General features: G+C 43.2%; 1 protein-coding gene across 1 annotated transcript in view; it reads left to right on the top strand.

Annotated features, from left to right (window-relative positions):
* The first annotated feature begins 13,584 nt into the window (after positions 1-13,584).
* Positions 13,585-24,789, top strand: part of ANKRD50 (ankyrin repeat domain containing 50) — a 62,184-nt gene continuing 50,979 nt past the window's right edge. Inside the window, exon 1 of the mRNA XM_072625019.1 lies at positions 13,585-14,045. Coding sequence (XP_072481120.1) covers positions 13,585-14,045 — 461 coding nt within the window. The remainder of the gene's footprint in view (positions 14,046-24,789) is intronic.

The following is a 24,789-nucleotide window of genomic DNA, read 5'->3' on the forward strand; positions in this document are numbered from 1 at the left end:
TCAAGGCCAATCTAGTGCAGCCCTTGAAGTGAACCCAAGCTTCAGAGAACAAATTCCCCACCACTGCCCTCACAGGTTATTGCTGTGTTCATCCTTTGTTTTTTAAGAGGACCAACACATCATAGAAATGTTGACATGACTTGCACTTGACTTTGTTTTGAGTGATGGAAGTCTGTGCAAGGTCATCAGCCTCACTTCCTCCTCCTGAGCCATCTGGATCCAGTGACCAGATATTCATCAGGATGATTGGAGATGGCCCAGGTTGCAATGGGAGACCTTGGCCTTTTAGGCTAAGGCCTTTTCACTTGAAGTGAGGTAATGCCCATTCAGTGAATAGGCCTCTTTATAAAGTAGTCAGTGGGATGGCATGCTGAGAGGACGCCCTGCCCTAAGACTTTACTTGGCAGAAGAGTTTTGGTAGAAGGTTTTTCCACACCAGGAGTTCCCAATATACAGGAAATCACAGGTTTGAGCTCAAATGATCACTAAGTCGAAGGTCATAAAAACTGGTCTGCTTCATTTTGTTCTTTTTTCTTAAAATACTTTTTTGGAAGAAATTTTTTTTTCTAGGCATTATATTCAATAGGTGGAACCTATAAAGTCATGCCTAAGCATTTAATGTTGCAGCCAAATGACCTGTTGTTTTTTTCTACCAACAAAAATGTGTTCATTCACATACTTGCTCATGACATCACATTCATCATTCTTTAAGGTAGACTATGAGCTGGTAAACCTGACTTGACTAGTGCAGCCCCAGCTCCCGTGTTTCATATGTTCTAAGGCTTAACCAGTCCAGAGTTTGGGTGTCTCCCCAACTTCCCAAAGTGCTTTCATGCTATGGCACAGTTAAGAGTTAATTTTCCTAGCTCCCGAACCTTCATCCCTCATTTCTTACTAAGCAATTTAGAGAATATCCTCATTTCATAGGGAACTGGGGGACTCTGAGCCAGCAGATTTGGCCGAATACCTATGCTGTTATCCACTGAAACCTGTGCAGCATTGGTACTCTTTGGGGCTGACCCTTTCCCTTTTCGTATTACATGTATCAAATGTGGAGAAAACATAGTTGCTGCTCTGATAGAGTTACAGGCAAGATAGAAGCTGAAAATAATCCATCTTACTAAGTGATTTTTATTTACCATTTAACTTTCAAAGATATTCTCAAAATTCTTGTAGTCATAGCAATTAAAATCTAGCATTTTTCTTTTTTAACATATTATACACATTTAAATTTTCCTAAAATTTCAAATTTCTCTCTGCTTACATACAGAAAAAAAGGTCTTTTCTATGGCTTCAAAACTATCAGTAATAATACATTTGATGTAATCCCTAAGCATGGAAGGAGCTTAATCAGTATTGAGTGAAAAAAATGAATGATAAATTTATATAATTTATATTTTATTAATTTTATTTATTAATAATAAACATATAATATAATAATTATTAATAAAATATATTTTATATACATTATAAAAGATGATCTGTGCATTGGTAGATTAATAATAGTAATAGATCATAGTGATATAATGTTTAAGATTTTCAAAGATTACAAAGGCAAGTATCTATCTAAAACTCTCCAATAAAGAATGAATGAGTCAAACCATATACAAAGGGATGCAAGATATATCCAATCTAAAATATTCAAGTAAACTAGACTGAGATGTCAGTCATTATTTATGCTAGTGCCCCTAGGGCTACTGCTGCTGTCACAGCATTGGCTCTCCCCTTATTTCCCTCACATGCACAGCACCCCTAAGAGAATTATTTCACTGCTATAGCCAAAGAGAAAGTTCTCCACTTGAAGAGTCACTGATTTGGAGCTTCCAGGGAATTTTACAGCTGTCTTGCATACTTTTCTCCTGCCTCATTAGACCAAAGAGGAAATTAAGATCCAAGTTGCTTATCCAAGCTCATATAGTTAAATGTTTTCAGATAAAAGGTTGCAACAAATGTCCAAGGTTATCTATTCCTACTTCCTCAGTACAAAGAAGGAGAAAATGACCTGGGTGAAATGTCCAGGATCTAAGCATCCCCCTTTCCAGAACAACTCAGGTTTCTGTATCTGAAGTTTTGTCCCTCTGCTTCAAAGTAAAGTCAGGCCTTCATAGCTGAAAATTTTTAAGATGGCTTCTATGGATATCAATAGAACATGAAGTGGGAATCTCTCCTGGATACTGGAGTCATGGTTCTCAAGATTCCAGATATTGGTAGCAATCTGGGTAGTAGATATATGTCCTCATATAATTTTATTATTTTTTTCAGAATTCCAGCTTTTTGTAGCCATCTAACATGGACTGTAATTCTCCACTGGAAATTACATCAATGTCTTTGTATGACTGTACTGGATTTAAATGTCGTTGCTCCTCATAGAATGGCATTGTTGCCTTAGGTTGAAATGCAGCTATCCTAGTGGTTGGACACATTCAAACCACATTATAGTGAACTAGTTGACCATATGTATTATTTAATAAAAATGCCAAATTTCTAGGTACATATCTAGATATCTAAAGATTATATTAGGTTTTTCCTTCAGAGGTTTCAAGATTTTGGTTTCTATTGTACAATCCTCTTGGTAGTGGTGATCTCAGAAAAAAAAACTGTTGAGAAAATCACCACTTAAAGGACAATAAGCACCTGGACCCAGAAACTCCTGACATCTTGACCTCATGAGTTTGCCACTAAAACTAAAATTGTCCATTTCTCACTATTGCTGTCCTAGGTAAGTAAGGAAGGAAGAGGTAGCCTGGACTTGAAAGTTCAGTCTCAGGCTCACATAGCCAAGTACTTATTCTATCTGCTGTAGGCAGAATGCATGTTTCATGGAATTGAGCATGTTACATACACATATATACATACATGTATGTATACACACATATACTTGTAGTAAGTTATTTGCTCACCTAATTCTGCTTTCCTCATTTTGTATATACCAGGGAATACATTTTCTTGTCCTCAGCACAGATTTTCTTCTGGTACATCTTATTCTTTGCCTTGTCTCTTTACATAACTGGGAGTACATTCTTTACACACAAAGTCACCTTTTTTACTCATTGTTTGCTCTTTTGAGATGAGGTATCTCTCTCCTTATTCCAGAGTGTGTCTGTCTTTGTACCCCATCACCTAATATAACACCTGGCAGATATTAGGTGGCAATAAATACCTGTTGAATTGAAGTAAATGAAACAGAATAGAACAGAAATATCTAGTTACTGTTATTTTTTTTGTTTTGTTTTGTTTAAGCCTTCCCATGTGTCATACTGATCTTACACAGTAATCCCATCTACCTTCTTGAGGCTGTCTTTGCAAAGGCAGGCTTGCCTGGCAAGGAATGGAAAAATTACAAGTGAACAAAAGAAGGTGGGGCTCCAGTAGAAGCCCAGCGCCTGAAGACAACCAACTGAAAATACCTTTCTCTCATTCTTGTGACATAATCAATTTAATGATTTATATGTATTAATTTAGAGGCTTAATTTATCTGTTGTTTTACTGACTATGAGGCTTATGCAAAGAATGCAATGTAGGCAGAATTTAGTTAGAGATGTTCATTCTGACAAATGACATTTAACATTAGTTGCAAATTATTATCACATTTACTACAATTATATATAATTATTGCTATTATTACCCATGACTGTCCGGGGCTAGAGACAGAGCTGTCATATCTCCATTTCAATCTGAATTGTGTTCAGGTGTTTCAGACCCAGTGTCATGGAACAAATTTATCATGAGAAGGGGTCGAATGGAAGGGTGAGATGCAAGGTTGGGGAGGTGATGAGCACTGACTGGTTCCTTCAAGCATATCACTCCTCTGAAGAATGGACTGAAGCCAGTAGGAGTCTAGATATTTTTAGAGTCTTAGGCAGGATGCCTGGGAATATTCTTAAAGACAAGAAGGTCTTAAAGGTTTCCAAGATTAAAGGTGCCCTAGCACAACTCCTTCATTTTATAGAGAAGTAAAGTGAAATCCAAAGAGCTGAAGTGTCTTGCCTAAGGTCATATAAGTAGCAAAGTTAACACCAAAATATGGCTTCTACTCCAATATTCATTCTACCACACTATATGGCATTCCTTGACAAAGATCAGTCAGGGTTAGGATCAGAATTCCATATATTGCTAGAGATTTTATTTAAGTATACTTGAAGAGTGCTGCTATATCTCCAGGAGAAGTTCAATATGATCAGAGTGAACAATTGTTGGGACTTATAACTGTTGGAATTCTTCTGTTTTCCATTTCAAATTTTTAAATTTATATTAGTTAGTGATATTCACCTATATTTCTCTTTCTTTGCTTTACCTCTCTTGTTTGGGACCATAGCAATTTCTTAAAAGAAGTTTGGTAAAGTATTGTCATTCTTGATGTTTGAGAATAATTTGTGCATGACAGGAATTAATTATCATTTAAATGTCTGATAGAATTCACCTGTCAATCTGTCTGGTTTTCAGCCTCCCTACTTCCCATTGGTATTTCCTTTATGTCCTGTTAAGTTTCGGTTTCTGAAATAGGGTTGTCAAAGATCTCTATTTCAAGTTCTATTAATTTAGGTATTTTATATTTTGTAGCTAATGCTTAATTTAAAAATGCATCATATAAGTATATAATTATTGCTATCAGATTCTGTTTATTTTTTTATTCTTTCAAAATTTTTTTGGTAATTTTATTTCTTTTTACTTTTTGATCATTTTAAAGTTTCATAAATTTTGTTAGTATTTTCAGAGATCTAGCTTTTAAGGTTTTTTTATATACTACTGTCTTTTAATCTTTTAAAAAAAACCTATTTCTCCTCTGATATCAAAGATTTCTTTTACATTTATTTTGTTTGGTTTGCTGATTATCTAATTTTGCTCATTGAATACTTAGTATCACAATTCTCTCATTTTCTATTTTGTTAATCTATGCAGTAATATATTCCCCCTGTCTTGGAGGACTATTTTAGCAGCTTCTCAGAAATTTGGATATATTGTCTCATCATTATTATCTCAACATAGCAATTAATTTTTCTATAATTTTTTCTTTCACCTTACTATTCAGGATATCATGATGAATTCTCTTTATTTAGATCTATCTGTTTTGCTTGTATTTCCCATATTCTTGACAATTTTCATCATGTCATTGTCTGAAAAGAATGTCTAATGGGTCTTTTTAAAATATTTACTCAAAATTTCTTTATACTCTAGTGCAGGGTTTCTTAAAGTTTTTCCACTCATGACCTTTCATAGTGTCTTAAACTGTGGATCGCAAACCTACATGTACCATGGTCTATTTTTGTTAAAGGTACCTTATGATACCAAGAAACATACTTTAATGTTCCCATTCAGAAATATCATAGTTTGTTCAACTTTGACATTTTGTTTGGCTCTATATTTTCCTTTTAATTTTTTTTTTGTTATACTTGTCTAACAGTGAGAGAAGAACATTAGGATCTCCTACAATTTTGTATTGCTACCTATTTTGCTTCAATTCAGTTAACCTTTACTCAATGAATTTACATTTAAGAAATACACATATTTCTTAGCCCTACAAAATACCTTTACAAATATAGAGCATGGTCTAGAGCACAGATAATAAGCCACTTTGATACATTTGGAAAATGTCCTTTTCCATTTTATTCTGGATTGTACAAGTTCAAAGGAATTATCTAGGATTTCCCATTGTCATCTTGGCAAGAAACCTGGATGGCATGTGGAGGCTGGCAAGACATAGCTCTAATTACATGAATGTTATTTTCTTGGGGTGTTTAATGTATTTATTATTGGATTATAGTGTTGCTCATGAGAAAGTGTTGGCATATAGAATCTTTTGGAATGAAGGGTTTTGGAGGTTTTTGGTTTGCAGTTGGTAGTACCTGCCCAATAAACACTTCACAGTGAAATATTTGGTTTATTTCCAGTACTTGAGCCTGGAATTCTGTAAATATTTTTCAATATATTATATCTCTCTTCTCACACCTTTTTTACAAACACATATCTTATTATTCCTCTGCCTAATTTCATGAATTTGAGGTTCTAGCTAAGTTTGAGAATGTTGGAAACAAGGACGGTGAATTTTTCAAATGCTCAAATGAGCTTTCCTTTACTTGAAAGTTCCCTCCATTGATTCATAACTCAAACAATTCATGCCTGCTCATTCTGTACAACTCCTTACTTCTCGCTTATAGTGACATTGAGTCACAAGGTGAGTTCCTACTTATGACTTTTACAATAATCGCTCCCTACTCCTAAAGATTCTAAGACCAGATAACCCTACCTCTACTTCCATTTTCTGCCCTACCACTTTGGGAGCTGGCTCCCCCTTGGGGACTTAGGTTTCTTTTCTTCTGGAAGGGATAAATAACCCTTTCTTAGAGGAGTTGATCTCCTCATGTGAAAATTCTCCCCAAACTAAATCCATTAGAAATCCTTGTCTCTCACCATAGACATCCACCACACCCCACCCTTGAGAATAAATATTCTTTGGTAGTACTCTTTCCCTTCTCCTTCTGGGGTGAGAACCCTCTTTTCCACCTTCCTTCCCAATCCTGCTTTTTTTCCTACAGCCGCCATTCTTGTCTACCTGTCCACCTTTGGATTGGGCAAGGGAGAGTTGTCTATTCTCTGCCCCTCCCCATTCCCAGATATTCTTACTGTTAGCCCTTTCAGAAATAGAATGATTCCTTTATAGAGGATCACAAGGTTAAGTTCATGTAATATGAATTCATCTTCCACCTTGCCTCTTCCTAATTCTGGAATCAAACATGTTTAGGTAGTTTTTCTCCCTTGATCGAATGTTTTTGTTGTTTTTTTCTTTTATTCCTTAATTCATTTTCTCTAAAACAACAGCCCAAAGTCTATACAGATGAAAGAATTTATGACATGATTTAGTCTTTCCTTGAAATTATAGTGACTTGCTTTTCTCCTTTCTGTATGTCCTTTCTCTATTCTGCTTACCTCATTGTTTTTTTTCCAGGAATTTCTCCAAGCCTCTCTTTCACTGAAAGTCCATCAAGATGAAGGTTCACAATGAGGGGAAATTAACTCCTGGAGTCTTTCAGGAAGAAGTCCAACAAGAAAATGTGTGTAGAGGCAAAGGGAGGGATTGAAACAGGGGGAAGAAAAGGGGAAATCTTTCACTAGAGGAAGGGGAATTCCACTAAAGAATTGGGGAGGAGAGATCTTTTAGGATGGGAGATGGGGACTTCACAATGGATTAAAGTGAAGGGACTCATCCTACCTATCTCCTAAGAATGGGGAATCAGAGGTCCCAGAGGCAGCTGACCCCCAGCAGAGTAGGCCAGTATGGGCCCAGGGAGGAGACTTCATGGCAAATAGTAAAATAAAATTTAAAAGGATAAATTAGTAAGGAATTTGTTACATCACTTTGAATGGGATATGAACAGTAGAAGTAATAACCATAAAGTGGGTGGGTGGATGGTGAAGTGGATAGAGTGCTGGACCTGGAGTGAGGAAGGCTCATGTTTCTGAGTTTAAATCTGGCCTCGGACACTTACTACCTGTGTGACCCTGGGCAAGTCACTTAACCCTGTTTGCCTCAGTTTTCTCATCTGTCAAATGAGCTAAAGAAGGAAATGGCAAACTACTCCAGTATCTTTGCCAGGAAAACCTCCAATGGGGTCATGAAGAGTCAAGCACAACTGAAATGACCCAATAAAAAGGATGAACCAACATTTATATGGCACCTTAAGGTTTTGACATGATGAAATAAACACTGCATTTATTTTATTGGCAGCAGCATGGTATAGTGAGACTGTGCTGAATCTGAAGTCAGAGGATATTAGGTCACATTCTGGCTCTCCTATTTGCTACCTATACAATCTTGAATGAGTCACCTAACTTTTATGTGTCTTGGTTTCCTTATCTACAAGATGAAAGGGTTGGATTACATGATCTCAATTGCCCCGATAGCTCTAAGTCATAGGAATCACAGTCAGATGGCTTCATTTACTTCTCTCTTCCTTCTTTCCCTTTAAGTTCCTGATTCCATAAAAACTGAAGGATCTAAATTGGGTTTGACATGACTTTTTCACTCTTATCACCTGGGAATGAATGACCTAAGGGCTCACAGCTTGCAGGGGAAAGTTCTTAGTTGCAACACTTTTTATCTTAAAGTCAACAAACATCAAACCCTATCACAGGTCAGTAATAAACAATATGGAACCGTAACAGCAATCTCTAGGATTATCGATCCTTCCAGCCACTATGATCTTTGTCCCTTTCAGTGAGTAGGACCCAGGGAAAGGGCTTGCCTGCCCTTTCATCTCTCTGACCTGAGAAAGAGCCAACAAACATGGTTAGCTTTTCCAGTAGACTCCACAGAATGTCATGTTTTCTTTTTGAATAATTAAAAGACCTCTTGTAGCTGAGAGCACGATTTTGTTTCTAGTTCCTCTCAACTGCTTTCTGAGCAGAGAGGATTTGAAAAGGTAAACGTGTGCTCCATGAAGATAAACTGGACAAACTTGTTTTAAAATGACCCTGTGATTTCAGTGAACTGTTAGAAGCTCCGTATGAATCAGCTACAGTCAAAAAAGCTAATGAGATCTTGGCCTGCCATTAATGAAAGGCATGACTGCTAGAAATCACCCTCACTCAAGAAACTTCAGTGACTCCCTCTTGCCCCTAGGATAACATACAAACACCCACATTCAAAGCCCTTAAAGGTGGGCTTACTGCATTTGCTTTCATAAGCTCTGAATTCCAGGACAATTCCCACTCTTCCCAGTACATGAAAGGTCTTAGGTAACATCTCAGTTATGGGAGACCTTGAATAAGTCCCTAAACCTCTTCTTCAGTTATAAAATGAGGGACTTGGGCTAGATGACTTTCTAAAAACCTCTTCTAGCTCTGATTTTTGGGCTGTCTGACCTCAGGGAATTCATTTCCCATTTCTGGAAATATTTTCTCATGCTCCAAAGAGAATGAATTTAATTATCTATAAAGTTCCTTTCAGTTGGATATTTTGTGATTCTGATTATAAGTTGTTTTGGTTTTTGGTTTTTTATTGACAATCAGGGTTAAGTGACTTGCCCCGGGGTCACACAGTTAGTGTCTGAGGTTAGATTTGAATTCAGGTCTCCTTGACTATAAGACTGGTGCTCTATCCACTATGCCCCTGACTATAATGTTTTAAATCTGGATGGAACCTTACATATGGGGTCTACCTTAATTGCCTCAATTTACAGAAGAGAAAACTTTCTTTTCTCAGAGTCCAAGCCCTGCAGGCACCAACACTCCACTGCATTGGTGTGGCTTAATGGAAAGACTTCTAAATTCAGCATCAGAGGAGCTGGGTTCCAATTGAAGTCCGGCCAGTTTCTTCATTTGTAAAATGAGGTTAGACTTTCTCTAAGTTTCCTTCTGGCTCCCATTCTTATGAGTCATCAGAGCTTATTCAGGTCAGTCACTTCTTTGACAAGTGGAATCTGAGATTCCCATCACAGATATTCGTTTGAGTACCTACTTCATTTAAACTTATCATCTTATCACTATTGTATATCTGTATATATTGTATGTCTGAAGTCATGTGCTCCTGCTGCCTCTCCTCCCTTATCCTCTAACCTCTTCTCAACCCCTTTACAAGCTGGCTGTTGACTGATCCCACTGCTAAATCCCACTGCCTCGTCCTTGAATTCTTCTCGTTTGCCCTTCTCTCTCAGAGAGGCCCAGTGACATCATGGGGGATATCTTAACAACTTGTGAACAGGATTTAAGCAAGGCAGAGTTGCCCAAATCTCTTCCAGAGTCATTAAAGTCCAATGACAAGACAAAAGTCAAGATGGCGGGCAGCTTTGACAAAGCTTACCACTCTGTTCTACTAGGTACTTTTTTCTCCCAGGATTTTCTAATTTATCCTTTCCTGATTCTCCTCCTGTATGTCTGAACTGTTCCTTTTCAAGTTCAGTTGCTGGTTGATCATTCACGTTCTGTCTCTTATAAATGGATGATTGTACCCTGGAGGTACACCCAAGCCTCCTCTCTTTTTCCCCCTCTTTATGCGTTTTTCAGTTACCTCACTGGCTCCTTTGATTTTGGTCTGGAATCCATCTATCTAGTCCTTATCTCTGACGAGTTCAAATTCACATCACCAACTACCTTTGGAAATTATTCAGTGGGATATCTCATGGACATTTTGATCACACATCCAAAACAGACTCATTTTTCCATCCTTTGACCTCTCCTAACCACTCCCAACTCCCCTTCCAAACTTCTTTATTTTGTACCATTATCTTTCCACCCAGGTTCCCTAACTTCTTATCCATACCTTCCACAACAAACTTTTATCTCTCCAAATTCAACGACTTAATCTAGCAGCAAACACTTAGACAAACAGACAAAAAAATGAAGCAGATTTAGAGTGGGAATGGACATCAGAGGTCAGCTCACCAAACACCTTCGTTTCACTTTCTGCCTTGTCTCTGTAACTGTATTTCATCCTTCAGGCTGTCAGCAAAGTGCCTTGGCCCAAGTGGGCGAATCTCCGTCTCCTCATTCAAAAAGCCCCATGTCTGTCTCCTCACCTCCGGGATTCAATTAAATCTCTTTTCCTCTCTTTCTACAACCTGGCCTCCTCTCAGTTTTCCATCCTTCTTATACAGTCCTTCCTTCCCATTGCTGAGAAGCTCAACCTGAGTGGCCTTCTCCTTGTGCTAGACACAGGACATTCCCACTCTTTCCCTCTCCTGGTCCTGGAGGTTTCTTGGAATCTCGGATTTCCTTCCTCATTGCCCTCCAGCACCACCTTCTCCTGGAGACCTGTCCTCCCAGAGGCTGGTGAGCTTCCACCCTGACTACAGGCATCCTTGGACTTTCTGGGATCCATCACACGTGTGTGTGTGTACCCCTGCGTCTGCATCTCCCTGCTGGGACCTCAGCTACTCACACAGGTACGTAAAGGTGTGCGTACTGGAATACGTGAATGCTGCGTAACATGCGCCATAAGTTATGTATCACAATGTTACACACACACTTGTCACATCGTGTCTGGTGTATTTCAGCGCTTAATAAATGCCGGGAGCTTGAAAGACTTGCCCAAGGTCACAAAGGCTTAGCGGACCTAAGTTCTCGGACTCTACCTTGGGGATGGGGGGGTGTCTGGAGAGCACCGGGGGTCACCCGGAGACGAGCTGGAGGAGAGTTGGGGGGCCATGGTGGGAGGGTCTAGAGGGGCGCAGAGGGGAGTCAGGTGGGAGGGATCTGCAGGGGAGCACAGGAGGCACGTTTGGGGGGTCTAGAGGGGCGCAGAGGGGAGTCAGGTGGGAGGGGTCTGCAGGGGAGCACAGCAGGCACGTTTGGGGGGCTCTGGAGGGGCGCAGAGGGGAGTCAGGTGGGAGCGGTTTGCAGGGGAGCACAGGAGGCACGTTTGGGGGGTCTAGAGGGGCGCAGAGGGGAGTCAGGCGGGAGGGGTCTGCAGGGGAGCACAGCAGGCACGTTTGGGGGGCTCTGGAGGGGCGCAGAGGGGAGTCAGGTGGGAGGGGTCTGCAGGGGAGCACAGGAGGCACGTTTGGGGGGTCTAGAGGGGCGCAGAGGGGAGTCAGGTGGGAGGGGTCTGCAGGGGAGCACAGGAGGCACGTTTGGGGGGTCTAGAGGGGCGCAGAGGGGAGTCAGGCGGGAGGGGTCTGCAGGGGAGCACAGCAGGCACGTTTGGGGGGCTCTGGAGGGGCGCAGAGGGGAGTCAGGTGGGAGGGGTCTGCAGGGGAGCACAGGAGGCACGTTTGGGGGGTCTAGAGGGGCGCAGAGGGGAGTCAGGCGGGAGGGGTCTGCAGGGGAGCACAGCAGGCACGTTTGGGGGGCTCTGGAGGGGCGCAGAGGGGAGTCAGGTGGGAGGGGTCTGCAGGGGAGCACAGGAGGCACGTTTGGGGGGTCTAGAGGGGCGCAGAGGGGAGTCAGGTGGGAGGGGTCTGCAGGGGCTGGGAGGCCCCGTCCTCCCCTTCCCGATCCTTCCTGGGCCAATGGAACAAAGCGGGGCCTGCGGGCCACCACTAGGTGTGAATCCTCAGGGTTTGAGCGGAGCGGGTGGGGGAGGGCGGAGGACCTCCAGAAGGGGCGGGGCCAGAGAAGGGTCTGGGTGAAAGAAAGGATCTCAGGCTGGAGGGGCTAGCTGGGGGCGGGGCCCAGAAATGGGAGGGGCGGGCTCCCGGAAGGGGGCGGGGTTTTAGGGGATGGGAGGAGCCCAGGGGAAGGAGGTGGTGACCATAAGGTGGGACTGGGCGGGGGTCTCAGAGAGGGTAGAAGAGGCGGGGCCAGGCTGCGGACCGGCAGGCAGGGTGTGGTTCCCCCGAGGTGGGAGCAGGAGGAGGAGGAGGAAGAGGAGAAGGAGTGGCTTGGGTGGGGAGAAGAGAAGGGGAGGGGAGGAGATGCGATGGGCCGGACTCGGCTCCTCGGAGGGGCGGGGTCCAGCTGAGGAGAGGCGCGAGGGGCGGGGTCTGGCTGAGGAGAGGAGCAGAGAGGCGAGGCCCGGCTGGGGAGAGGCGCGAGGGGCGGGGTCTGGCTGATAGAGGAGCGGAGAGGCGGGGCCCTGTCGCGTGGGACGCGCTGGGGGCGGGGCCAGGCGCGGCGGCGCGCGCGGGGGCGGGGCCGGGCTCGCGGTCCGGGGCGGCTGGAGGCTGGTAGTCGGAGGCAGGGCGGCGGCGGGACGGAGGCGAGCTTAACCGGGTCGGGCCGGGGACGCGGGCGGAGGCATGGTGGCGGCGGCGGCGGCTGGGAGCTCGGGAGAAGATCGGCGGCGAGGAGGCCGCGGTGTCCGGGCGTGCGCCTGCTGAGGCGGCGGCGATAACCGCCGAAGGAGAGGCCTCCCTCGCGCTCCCCCCGCGGGCCCGCCCGGGCCCTCTCTCCTCCGGCCGGAGCCGGACCCGGGCCCCGCAGCCCGACTCCCTCGGCCGGCGCCCCCGAGCCCGCGGCGGCGGCGGGGCGGGAGCCAGGCGGCCCCCCCGGGCCGGCCCTTTGTGGGGAGCCCCGAGCCCCGGCCGCGGTCCCGCCGCGCTCTTTGTTGTGCCTTCGTCTCCAGTGGAAGATGTAACGGGCCGGCCCCCGCCCCCAGCCCCGGAGCAGGCACGGGCAGAGACCCCGGACGTCCGCGCTGCGCCCCTGCCCGCCGCCATGGGGGTCCCCCGGGGGGCCCTGCCCGTGCCCGGAGCGCCCACGGCCCCGAGCTCGGCGGAGCCCTGAAGCTGTCACTCGTGCCCCCCGAAAGCGCTCGGCGCCCCTGCCTGCGCGGCTCGCAGGATTCACCCGGGGCTCCAGCGGCGGACACCCCGGCTCGGCCCGCACCCACCCGGCAGCGTCGTCTCGGTCCCCGTTCCTGCCCGTTCCAGATGTGCCATGGAGCCCGGTGACCCTCTGAGCCCGGGGAAGAGGGCACCGGGGCGCCGGCCCCGGGCATCTGCCCCTCAGCTCCTGCATTAGACTCATGCACGGTCCGCCGGGCGAGACAAAGGACGGAAATAAAATGAGCCATCTGCCCCGAGCGCTGCCCGGCTGCCCCGCGCCCTGAGAGGCGCCCCGCGGGGAGTCCGCCCCGAGCCCAGCCGCCCCCAGGGTCTCGAGGTCGGCGGGCGGGCTGCCCTGAGCAGCCCTGGCAGAGCCAGCCGCAGGATGGCCCAGACCAGCCTGCTGCAGGGCAAGCAGTTTTACTGTCGCGAGTGGGCCTTCCACAAGCTCCAGCACTGCCTCCAGGAGAAGTCGAACTGCTGCAGCGGCGCCGGCCCCGGCCCGGCCCTCGGGACCCCGGGCACGAGTGCGGGCAAAGCGGCCTGGGGGGTGCTGCTGGTGGGAGGGCCCGGCAGCGGCAAGACGGCGCTGTGCACCGAGCTGCTGTGGCCGAGCTCCCCCGCAAGCTTGCAGAGGGGTCTGCACCGGCAGGCCCTGGCCTTCCACTTCTGCAAAGCCCAGGACTCGGACACCCTGTGCGTCGGGGGCTTCGTCCGGGGGCTGGTGGCCCAGCTGTGCCACAGCGGGCTGATCCAGGGCTACGAGGACAAGCTGCGCGAGCCGGCCGTCCAGAGCCTCCTGCAGCCCGGGGAGTGTGAGAGGAACCCGGCCGAAGCCTTCAAGAGGTGAGGCTTCCCGAGCGCGAGGTGCCCGCGAAGAGTGAGGGCAGGCGGGCGGTACCAGCTGGGTTTTAGCGATAGAGTTACTAACCTTTCAGCTCTCGTTTGCCAGAACGGCGTATTGATGACAGGGCATTTAGTTGTCATGAAGCCGAATAGAACTTAAGGAAGAAGATGGTTTGAATTTATAATTTTCCCCGAGAACTTTTGCTTACAAAGGGTTCTGCGGTGGAGAAGAAAGTAGCCAGACGGAAAGGGATTTTCAGGAAGAGGCCATTTGTTATCCGTTTTAGGTGTCATCCTTTTAAGGAATTGATTTCTCTTTATTGAGAAGGTTGACTCTTGAGAATCTGAAGAAAGGCATTCAGTGTTTGTGTAGTTGGGGCTCTTCTCTATTGCTTAAATGGTAAAGTAAGATCTTTTTAAGTGTCTGCTCCTTTTATTTCATTGTGCCGTGGGTTACCTTATAGTCAGCCAAACTAATTTTTGATCTAACTGTAGTTTAGCCTCAAATGATGAAAGTTTAAATTGTACTTGGTCAAACAAACGTGTTTCTTTTCAGGTGTTTGAAGATAACTTCAGATATTGAATATTTGCAACAAAAGAAAAAAAAGACCTTAAAATTCTATAAAAGTCTGCTCTACCCCTTTTTAACTTAATTTAGAGTAGAACGTTCTTCTTGGAGTTGGTTTGACTTGAGATTCGTTTTATTGGCATCCATTGCTAATTAATTCAGCCAGCATTTTTTACTCACCTATTATGTGGTAGCCACTATGCTAAGTACTAGAGATAGGAAGACCCAACCTCCGCAACCCAGTCCTTACTTTGAAGGAGCTTACTTTCTATGTGTGTACATAGGATAGAAACTGAGTTTTCATTGACAAGGAAACTCCTGGATAAGGAAAGTCCTGCTTCTAATTCATGTGGGCATCTTCTCTGCAACTTAGAGTCCTGGAGCTGCTTAGAGCAGGGGTGTCAAACACAAATGGAAAAGCTCTAAACTGTACATACGGATCCCTGCAGGTCACGTAGTGAGTTCATTTAAAAATATACTTTTGTCTCTGCTTGATTGTATTTTTATTTGTTAAGCATTTCCCAAGTGCAGATTAACCTGGTTTGGGCCACCTTGGGGAGTGCAGAGGGGGGCATGTTTAACACTCTGGAGGACTGAGGGGTTAGGCAGTCACCAGGTAGTCCTTGCCCCAAGGCCAGCTGTCTCTATCCACTGTACCACACTGCCTTACAGAAACCTAAGCACCAACTATACTCAGAGTAGATAAATGGAATGGCCAGGTGGGAGCATGGTGTCAGCATAACCTTCCTGTAAAAGAGCTAGCACCTGATTGTGTGAAGTCTTCCTTTCTTGAAGAAAGACAGGGATTCTACGAGGTAGGAGTGAGTGAACGAATGAATGAACAAGCATTTCAAAGTGCTTTCCACTAATAAAATCCCGTCAGTTTCTGATGTTGAACCATTTGGCAGTGTCAGGGACTTTGGTGGCCAAATCTTTCTTTTCTGGATCTCCATGGAGGATGACTGAGGGCTCTGGGCTGGAAGCTCCAATGTTCCCAAGGCCCTTGGGTTCAGGGCTGTCCCCATCAGGAGACGTGTTTGGTAACAGTGGTGGCGGTGATGGTCTGACTCACCTGGCACATGCTGCCTCCTTTCTCCCCCCTGGGGGCTGCCTTGCTTGGTGAGTGGCAGTTGGCTGGAAGTTGGTGAAGATGGCAAACCCATTTTTCACAGGAGTCATTTACCCAGCTGTGAAAGCTGGCCTGGAAGCAAGACTGGGCCTGGGCTCTGCCCCTCCCAGGGCTCTTGTTGGTAGCAGTTGGTCCTCAGTCATTAGTGGTGGTGATGAGGCAGGTGAGCCATTTCTACCCCCAGTGGAGGCTGTGGTGGCTGGGCTGGAAGCAGGACTGCTGGTTTGGGGAGCACAGCTATTTCCTGGAAGGCTTTTGTGTTCAGGGGCCTGGGCTGCCTCCATCAAGGTTGGTGGCAGCCATAGCAGTGATGGTGTGTGAGAAAGGGGAGAACATTCCAGGCATGCGGGCAGGGGAGTAGCCTTTGTAAAGTAGTGATAATGAAACATGCACAGGCCCCAGAAGATAGGGCATCATGAAGGAGCTTAGATAATAAGGAATTTAGGAAGATTGGCTTAGGCTAGATTGTGAAGGGCTTTAAAATGTCGAATGGGATTTTGTATTTTGTCTGTAGAGCAGCTGGACAGTGGTTTTGGTGGTTGTTGCCCTTCGTCTTCGAAGAGGACCAAAATGACATCACTATGATAACATGAAGTTTCAGTATGTCCGACTGTGGCTGATCAGACCAATACAAGCTCGGAGTGCTGTACCACAGGTTAGGCACTGATACTCTGTGTGAATATTTGGGGTAGATATCCCAAATTTGCATATCCTGCGTTTACTTTGTGCTGGACAGTAGGGACCCACTGGAGCTTCTTGAGGGGGAGAGTGACCTGGTCAGACCCATGCTTTAGGAATACAGTTTGGCAGCTGTGTAGAGAATGGATTAAAGAGAGAAGAGACTTGAGGCAGTCCTCCAAGGGAGACTTGATGAGGCTCTGAACTAGCTATCTTGTCTTGTGGATAGAGAAAGGTGAGAAAGGAAGATATATTGACCATGTTGGGCATACATGCTTGTTAACTAGAACTGATAAAACTTAAATGCTGAATGCCACTGAGTCTTTGGGACTCTAGTTTACTGGAAAGATGATAGCACCTTCAACCGAAACAGATAGAAAGAAGATAGGATTTGGGTTCAAAGGTGAGATCTGTCCATTTGTTGCATTTGAATTGCCTACAGGACATCCAGTGGGAGAGGTCAGAGGATAGTTGGTGAGGTGATACTGGGATATATACATCTGGGAATTGACAAAAGTTGAGACATGAAAGCTAGTAGTTCCCCAAGAGAATGTAGAGAGAGCAGAGAAAAGACCTGAGACAATCCTGGATGTATTTGCCCACACTGGCCGGTGGTGAATGATGATTCACCAAAGGGACCGACAAGACAGGTAGGAGGAAAACTCCTCTGAGGGAGGGAAGATTGTCGGCCTGGTGAGAGCTCAGCAGTGAGAAATACTGAAGAGAAGTCATGGAGCAGGAGGAAAAGGCCCTTGGATCTGGCAACTAAAAGCTAATTGGGAATTTTGGAGAGTACCGAGGTCTGAAGCCATATTACAAGTGAACGAGAGAAGAGGCAGCATTGAGTGTGGCCTGAGAGAATCAAGTGAAGGCTTTTTAAGGATTGGGAATATCTGCATGTATTTGTCCCTGGTAGAAAAGGAGCCATAGGGGAGCCAAGATCGAAAATGAGAGAGGTAAAGGGATCTTCTAAATGAAGTATTGGTTCCTTGCTAACAAGGGCTGCTGGGCAGAGTGGTTCTCTGTGGTCCCTCCCATGTAGTAGTCCTAGAAGTCAGCTTCTAATACTACAGAGGGTAATGAGAACAATAGGCCTTTTTTAACAGTGCTGCTGTAAAGTCTGCAAAGTACTTTACAAAATCTGTATTTGATCCTTACAACAGTCCTGTGGGGTGAGTTCTATTTTATCCCCTTCCCCTTTTTTAGATTAGGAAACCGGACTAATGAACACACAATTAGTAAGCATAAGATGCAGGATTTCAGAGCCAGCTGTCCATACTCCAAATCCAGCGTTTGTTTCACTACACCAAGAAGATTAAGGTTTCAAAAAAGCCTGCATGAACTTTTTCTTGTTATTATTCTGCATTTTTGCCATAAGTACATAGGTCATAGGAGGAAATAACTTGATATGTGTGTGTGTGTGTGTGTATGTATGTATGTGTGGAAGTATAACCTTTGAAGCTAATTATACATATTATAAAGAGAGAACATGTAATAGGAAAGTGCAGGGAGCATGGTTCTGATAGTTCATGGGTCTGAAGTACCCCCAGCTAAGAAAGGAATGGGACAAGCATTCTGGAGGGGTTTGGAGAATGGCCAAGGCCACTTTATGATGGAGTTGTCTAAGAAGTGGCAGAGATCTAGTGTTTTGGAATGACAAATTTATAGGATGGTATCCTGAGATGACAAGAGTTTATTAGGTTTTAGCTGAAGTTGAGTTATGGGTCATTCATTGGGCTACTATAAAGAGAGGGTGTGTGTGTGTGTGTGTGTGTGTGTGTGTGTGTGTGTGTGTGTGTGTGTGTGTGTGTGTGTGTGTGTGATACAGAGAGAGACACGGACACTGAGGGACACAGGAAGAGGAAGAGGAGAGACAGACATTTCTAGGTGCCTCTCTAAGTTCAGGTATGTATCAGTCCATAATAGAGGCAGCCTGGTGGTGGTGGTGTAGTGGATACAGTGCGGGACTAGGATTGGAGTCAGACCTGTGTCAACCCAACTCATATACGTCCTGGCTGTAAGTCCTTACCCTCCAAGTGTCAATATTGACTGCATTGTTAAAACTTACCTCACAAGATTGTTATGAAGTTCATATGAAGTAACACATGTAAAGTACTCCACAAACCTTAGAGAACCTTTATAAATATTAGCTGTTATATAAATCAATTTAATAGGATACTATGGCCCTGAATTTGCAAGATTTAAAACCAGTTAGTTTTAGGCTTTACATCTGTAAAGTAAAGTACACTAAAAGTCAGGGTAGACTTGCTGGCATTAGCTGTTCTTTTGGGTGATGTTTTCTTAGTGTTTATTTCTTAGGTTTTAAGGCAGCTCTAACATCATTGTACAGTTATTTCGATCATTAACGTCTGGTTGATTATATCTTCAAAACACACTTCTTGATGTGGGCATTCAGAGGTTCTATTTTGTATTTTTTCTCCTATATGATTTGTAGTTGCCATCCACTGTCAGAAAAGAGGATGAGCATTTTTTATTGTGTTTGAAACTAGTATCAGTCCTGCTTCCTGCTTGACAGAGGGGGCCAGTCACTTCATAGTCTTCACTTTTCCAGTCAGAGAAAGCCTGGGCTTAGTTCCTGGATAACTTTGTTCTGCACCTCTAGTACCCTACCTTTGTTTCTCATTTAGTCAAATGAAAATTAAAATAGAATATGAGTTCAGTGGGTTCCCTTTCTAATTCTTTTTTTTGAGGAGATGGGAATGTTAATGTTAAGATCATTGTTTGCTGGTATTTGATTCTTACATCACCATAGTATCCCATGTATCCCTGTCCTTCCCATTTTGCCTCCCAGAGCGCCGTCTCATATGACATAGTATATTTCGGAGAAGAAAAGATGGGGGGAAAAGAAGCACAGGCTGTCAATATATTGAGGTGACATGTGTAATATGTAATATTAATATGTAATATGTAATTTCATCTTCTTGAAGGAATAGGTTGGGAGTGTCTTCTCATGTCTCTTCATTTGGATCCCATGTGATCTTTCAAATTTTGTTACATTTACTTTTGATTTTTTTGATATCATTGTTTCCACTTACATTGTTGTAGTCACTGTGTATATTTTTTGCTTGGCTCTTCTGACTTCACTCTGCATCAGTTCATAGAGATCTTTCTGGGCTTCTATGTATTTATTGCACACATTTTTCTTATAGTAGTAATAATCCATTACATTCATATGCCCCAGTTTGTTTAACCATTCCCCAATTGTTGAGTGTCTACTTTGTTTTTAATTTTTAGCTCTAACAAAAAGTGCTCCTATAAATATTTTGGTTTATTTGGGGAGTTTTTTCATGTCATTGACTTCTTTGGAATATAAGCCCAGCAATAGAGTCTTAAGTTCAAAGGGTATGGACATTTTAGTCACTTTATTTGCATGATTCCAAATTGCCTGCTAAAATGGTTGTACCGTTTCATAGTTTCACTACTAACGTATTAATGTAACTATTTTTTCACTATTCATCTAACACAGACTGTTTCCCTTTATTGTCATTTTCAGCAATTTGCAGGGAGTAAGGTGAAACCACTGGGTTCTTTTGATTTGCATTTCTCTTCTCATTAGTGATTTTGAGCATTTTTTTAATGTAGTTCTGAATACTTTAAAGTTCTTTTGAGAACTGCTTGGTAACAGCCTTTGACCATGAATGGCTAATAGTTGTGTAAATGTGTTTATTAATTGTTTTTTATATCTTGGATGCAAAGCCTTATCAGCAAGATTTGTTATAAAGTTTTTTTCCCCTTCATTTATCTTCGTATCATAGGTGTATTAATGTTGTCTATGCAGAGCTTTTCAGTTTCAGTTGACTTTTTCCTTTTTTTTTTTTTTAGGATTTAAATTTATTTATCTTTAGTTTTCCACATTCACTTCCACAAGATTTTGAGTTCCAGATTTTCTCCCCATCTTTCCCCTTCCCACCAGATGGCAGGCACTCCTTCCCCCCAGTCTGCTCTCCCTTTTATCATCCCCCCCCACTTTTTCCCTTCCCCTTTACTTTCTTGAAGTACAAGATAGATTTCTATACCCCACTGGCTGTATATCTTATTTCCCAGTTGCATGTAAAAGCAATTTTTTAACATTTGTTTTTAAAATTTTGAGTTCCAAATTCTCTCCCTTCTTTCCTCCCCACCTACATATAATGGGAGTTAAAAATCTTCCCCACCTATTGATAGGCCCCAGGTGGGACTATTGAGGGAGGCTTGATTGGGGGATGCTTTTTTTTTTTTTTTTGTATGGGGGCCCCTATACCTTTTACTGATTGCTGGAGGCATTGGGTCACCAGAGGAGAGGTCATGCTCTCCAGCTCTGAAAAGAGTATATATACTCCAGGATGAGATTTTGCTTTTGGGTATAGTTTTTGGAAGAAGGTTCATGTGTCAGGAGAGATTCTGGGCAGCTGTTTTAAGAAGCTCCTGGACTTTGAAAACGCAGATGTTTATACTTCTCTCTCTGGTAATGATGTATACATTGCCTATGGTCAGAGAGTTGGAAGCCCTGTCTGTTGGTCCTGCTTATATTTTCTCTGTTTTTATATGTAATTAAAGTAAGATTGCTTACCCCTCTTTTAGAAAAGCTGTTCTAAGAACCTGTGTAGCAGGCCTTCCTGGTTGCCAAGGTGCTTGCACCTTGCTTGCACTTTTACACCATCCCCATTGAGAAGGCAAGTGATTTAATATAGGTTATACTTATGTAGTTATGCAAATCACCTCCATAATAGTCATGTTGTGAAAGACTGTATTTCCCTCCATCCTGTCCCACCCCCCCAATTACTCTACTTTCTCCTTCAACCCTGTCCCTTTTCTAAAGAATTTGCTTCTGACTAGCCCCTCCCCCAGTATGCCTTGCCTTTTATCATCCCCACTTATCCCCTTCTTCCTACTTGCCTGTAGGGTAAAATACCCAACTGAGTATATATGTTATTCCCTCCCTAAGCCAAATCTGATGATGAAAGTAAGGTTCACTCATTTCTTCTCACCTCCCTCCTCTTCCCCTCATTGTGAAGACTTATTCCTTGCCTCTTTTATGTGAGATAATTTACCACATTTTGTCTCCCTTTCCCCTTCTCCCAATGTTTCACCCCTTAATTTTATTTTTTAGATGATCATCCTTTCACATTCAACTTACCCTGTGTATGCACCCTCTGTCTCTCTCTCTCTATCTCTCCCTCCCTCCCTCTGTATCCGTCTATGTTATCTATTTGCTCCAACTACCCTAATACTGAGAAAGGTCTCATAAGTTACAAATATCATTTTTCCATGCAGGAATGTAAACAGTTCAACTTTTAATAAGTCTTTTTTGATTTCTCTTTCCTGTTTACCTTTTTATGCTTCTCTTGTTTCTTGTATTTGAAAGTCACATTTTCTATTCAACTCTGATCTTTTTATCAAGAATGTTTGAAAGTTCTCTATTTTATTGAATATCCATTTTTTTCCACTGAAGGATTATACTCAGTTTTGCTGAATAGGTGATTCTTGGTTTTAATTCTAACTCCTCTGATCTCTGGAATATCATATTCCAAGTCCTTCAATCTCATAATGAAGAAGCTGCTAGATCTTGTGTTACCCTGATTATATTTCTACAATACTTGAATAGTTTCCTTCTGGCTGCTTGCAATATTTTCTCCTTGACTTGGGAACTCTGAAATTTGGCTACAATATTCCTAGGAGTTTTCCTTTTAGGAACTCTTTCAAGAGGTAATTGGTGGGTTCTTTCCATTTCTATTTTACCCTCTGGTTCTTGAATATCAGGGCAGTTTTCCTTAATAATTTCTTGAAAGATGACATCTAGACTCTTTTTTTGATCATGGCTTCCAGAATTTTTAAATTATCACTCCTGGATATATGTTCCAGATCAGTGGTTTTTTCCAATGAGATATTTCTTCTGTTTTTCCATTCTCTTGATTCTGTTTTATAATTTCTTGATTTCTCATGATGTGATTAGCTTCCATTTGCTCCAATCTAATTTTGAAGGAATTATTTTCTTTGGTTAGCTTTTGGACTCCCTTTTCCATTTGGCCAATTCTGCTTTTTAAGACTTTCTTTTCTTCATTGACTTTTTGGACTTTTGCCATTTGAGTTAGTTTTTCTTCAGTATTTTTTGGATCTCCTTTAGCAAGCTATTAATTTGTTTTTCATGGTTTTCTTGCATCACTCTCATTTCTCCTCCCAATTTTTCCTCTACTTCTCTTACTTGATTTTCATATTTTTTTTTGAATCCTCTGTGGCCTTCGACCAATTCACGTTCCTTTTGGAGGCTTTTGGTTTAGGAACTTTCACTCTGCTGTCCTCCTCTGGTTGTATGCCCTGATCTTCCTTGTCACCAAAGTAAGATTCTATAGTCTTAGTTCTTTTACAATGTATGCTCATCTTCCCAGCCAAACATTTGACTTTCTAACTCTTTGTCAAGATAGAATTATACTTCCAGTTGGTTTAGGGATTGGAATGCGTGTACTTTCCCAGGCTTCAGGGATTTTGTATCAGCTGCTTGATCCCTTACCATCTGTGGGCCCAGAGATCTGGAAGCAGCCTCTGTAGTCATTGCAGCCACTGCTGCTGCCTCTGGGCCAACTCTGGCAAGACTGAGCTCTCCTTTTTCACTCAGGTCCCACAGAGTTTTCCCACTGACCTTTTTGGTGTTTGTGGGTTGAGAAGCCTGGAAATCGCCAGAGTTGCCAATGATATCGTCCCCAGGGACCTGTTTTGCCTGTCTGTGAGGTCCACACCATACTGCACTCTGCTCCACTCCCAACCCAGTAGGACAGACCCCTCCTGTTGACTTTCCAGGTTGTCTTGGGTTGTCACTCTGTCGTTTTGTGGGTTCTGTAGCTCTAGAGTTTGTTTATAGTCATTTTTTACAGGTATTTGGAGGGTGCTGGGGGAGTGCTCAGGGAAGTCCCTGCTTTTACTTCGCCATCTTGGCTTTGCCCTTCAGTTTCCATTTTCTTCTGTAAACACAGTATTATGTTCCTTCAATTACTTATATCTTTTTTTTTTTAAGGTGACCCAGTTTACCCTGCCTAGATTTCTTTCTTACTCCTTCTCCTTTCTTCTCACTTAATATTCCCCCTTCCTCTCCTCTCTTCTATCAGTGTGACTGGATCATGGAGGAGAGTAGTGTTTAATAAAACTGGAAATGGAGCAGATTGGGATGGATTTTTTAGGTGTGTGTACTGAGGAGAATGAGTATTCATGTTGGCTGTATTGTACTTGGATGCCTCCTGGACATCTGGTTTGAGATGTCTATTCAACACTGGTGATGTGGAATGAGACCTTGGGAGAAAGAGACAAGACCTTATATGTAGATGAGTCATCTGTGTAGATGATGCTTAAAATCATGAGTGCTTATAAATCTCTGAGTGAGAGAGTGTAGGGTCCAGGACAGAGCACATAGACCCACAGTTGGGATTTGGGACAAAGGTGATAATAGTTCCGAAGGGAACTTGAGACGTAGTGGTCAGTTAGGGACCTACTAAGATTCTCAGTATCACAAAAATCCAGAGTAGGGGAGTCAACACTGAAATATGCTTTTGAGAGATTACAGCAGATTAGAATTGAGAGAAGGCTGAGATTTATCAATTAAGATCATTGATAATTTTTAGGAAAAACAGTTTCAATGAAGTGAACTGTTGTGTTAATGGTGAAAGACACCAGTTTAGAGAAGGATTACTGGGGAATGCATAAGTGTTATGGAATCTTTTTTCTACTTTATTTTCTAGTATTGATTCTTGTCATTTATTACCTTGGAGTGTAGTTATTTGAGCGTAGAAGGAGACAAGGTTCTGGTATTCATTCTTTCTGTGGAAAGAAACAGATTTAAATATAGATTATAACACATTTTTCTTTATTTTACATGGGGATAGTGCTACTTACTTAAAGTAATTTTCTGTAATAATGGGAAAATTTCTTGATCTTAATATTTAAGAAGGGAAATATTAGGCCACTAAGTCGCACTTTTACATTCAGACCAGACTTAATGTGGTGATAATTATTAATTTATTATCTTTTTTATTAACTCTTTAAGCATGAATGTAGTTTTAATCCAGATCACTTGTAGTAGCCATAAAACTATCTCATGGAATTTTCCTCCCCCCCAAAAAAAGAAGATCAAGGAAGCTAAAAATAGAATGAATCTGGAAAATGTGCTACTATCTTTCTCTTGGTTGTGATTTCGTTTAAGGGCAATTTCCCCCCTTGCATTAGCTATGTTGTGCACAAACTGTATACTTAGAATTGCTTTTTACAGTTGTTGTTTACTTGAAAATGTTTATAATGAATATTACCTTTTGTTGCTCCTGAACAGTATCTTCAGTCACATAAACTGCTCCCACTTCTTTTAGCCAATTAACGTATTTATAGCA

The sequence above is a fragment of the Notamacropus eugenii genome, chromosome 7 (genome assembly GCF_028372415.1).
Source record: "Notamacropus eugenii isolate mMacEug1 chromosome 7, mMacEug1.pri_v2, whole genome shotgun sequence".
NCBI classification, from domain to species: domain Eukaryota; kingdom Metazoa; phylum Chordata; class Mammalia; order Diprotodontia; family Macropodidae; genus Notamacropus; species Notamacropus eugenii.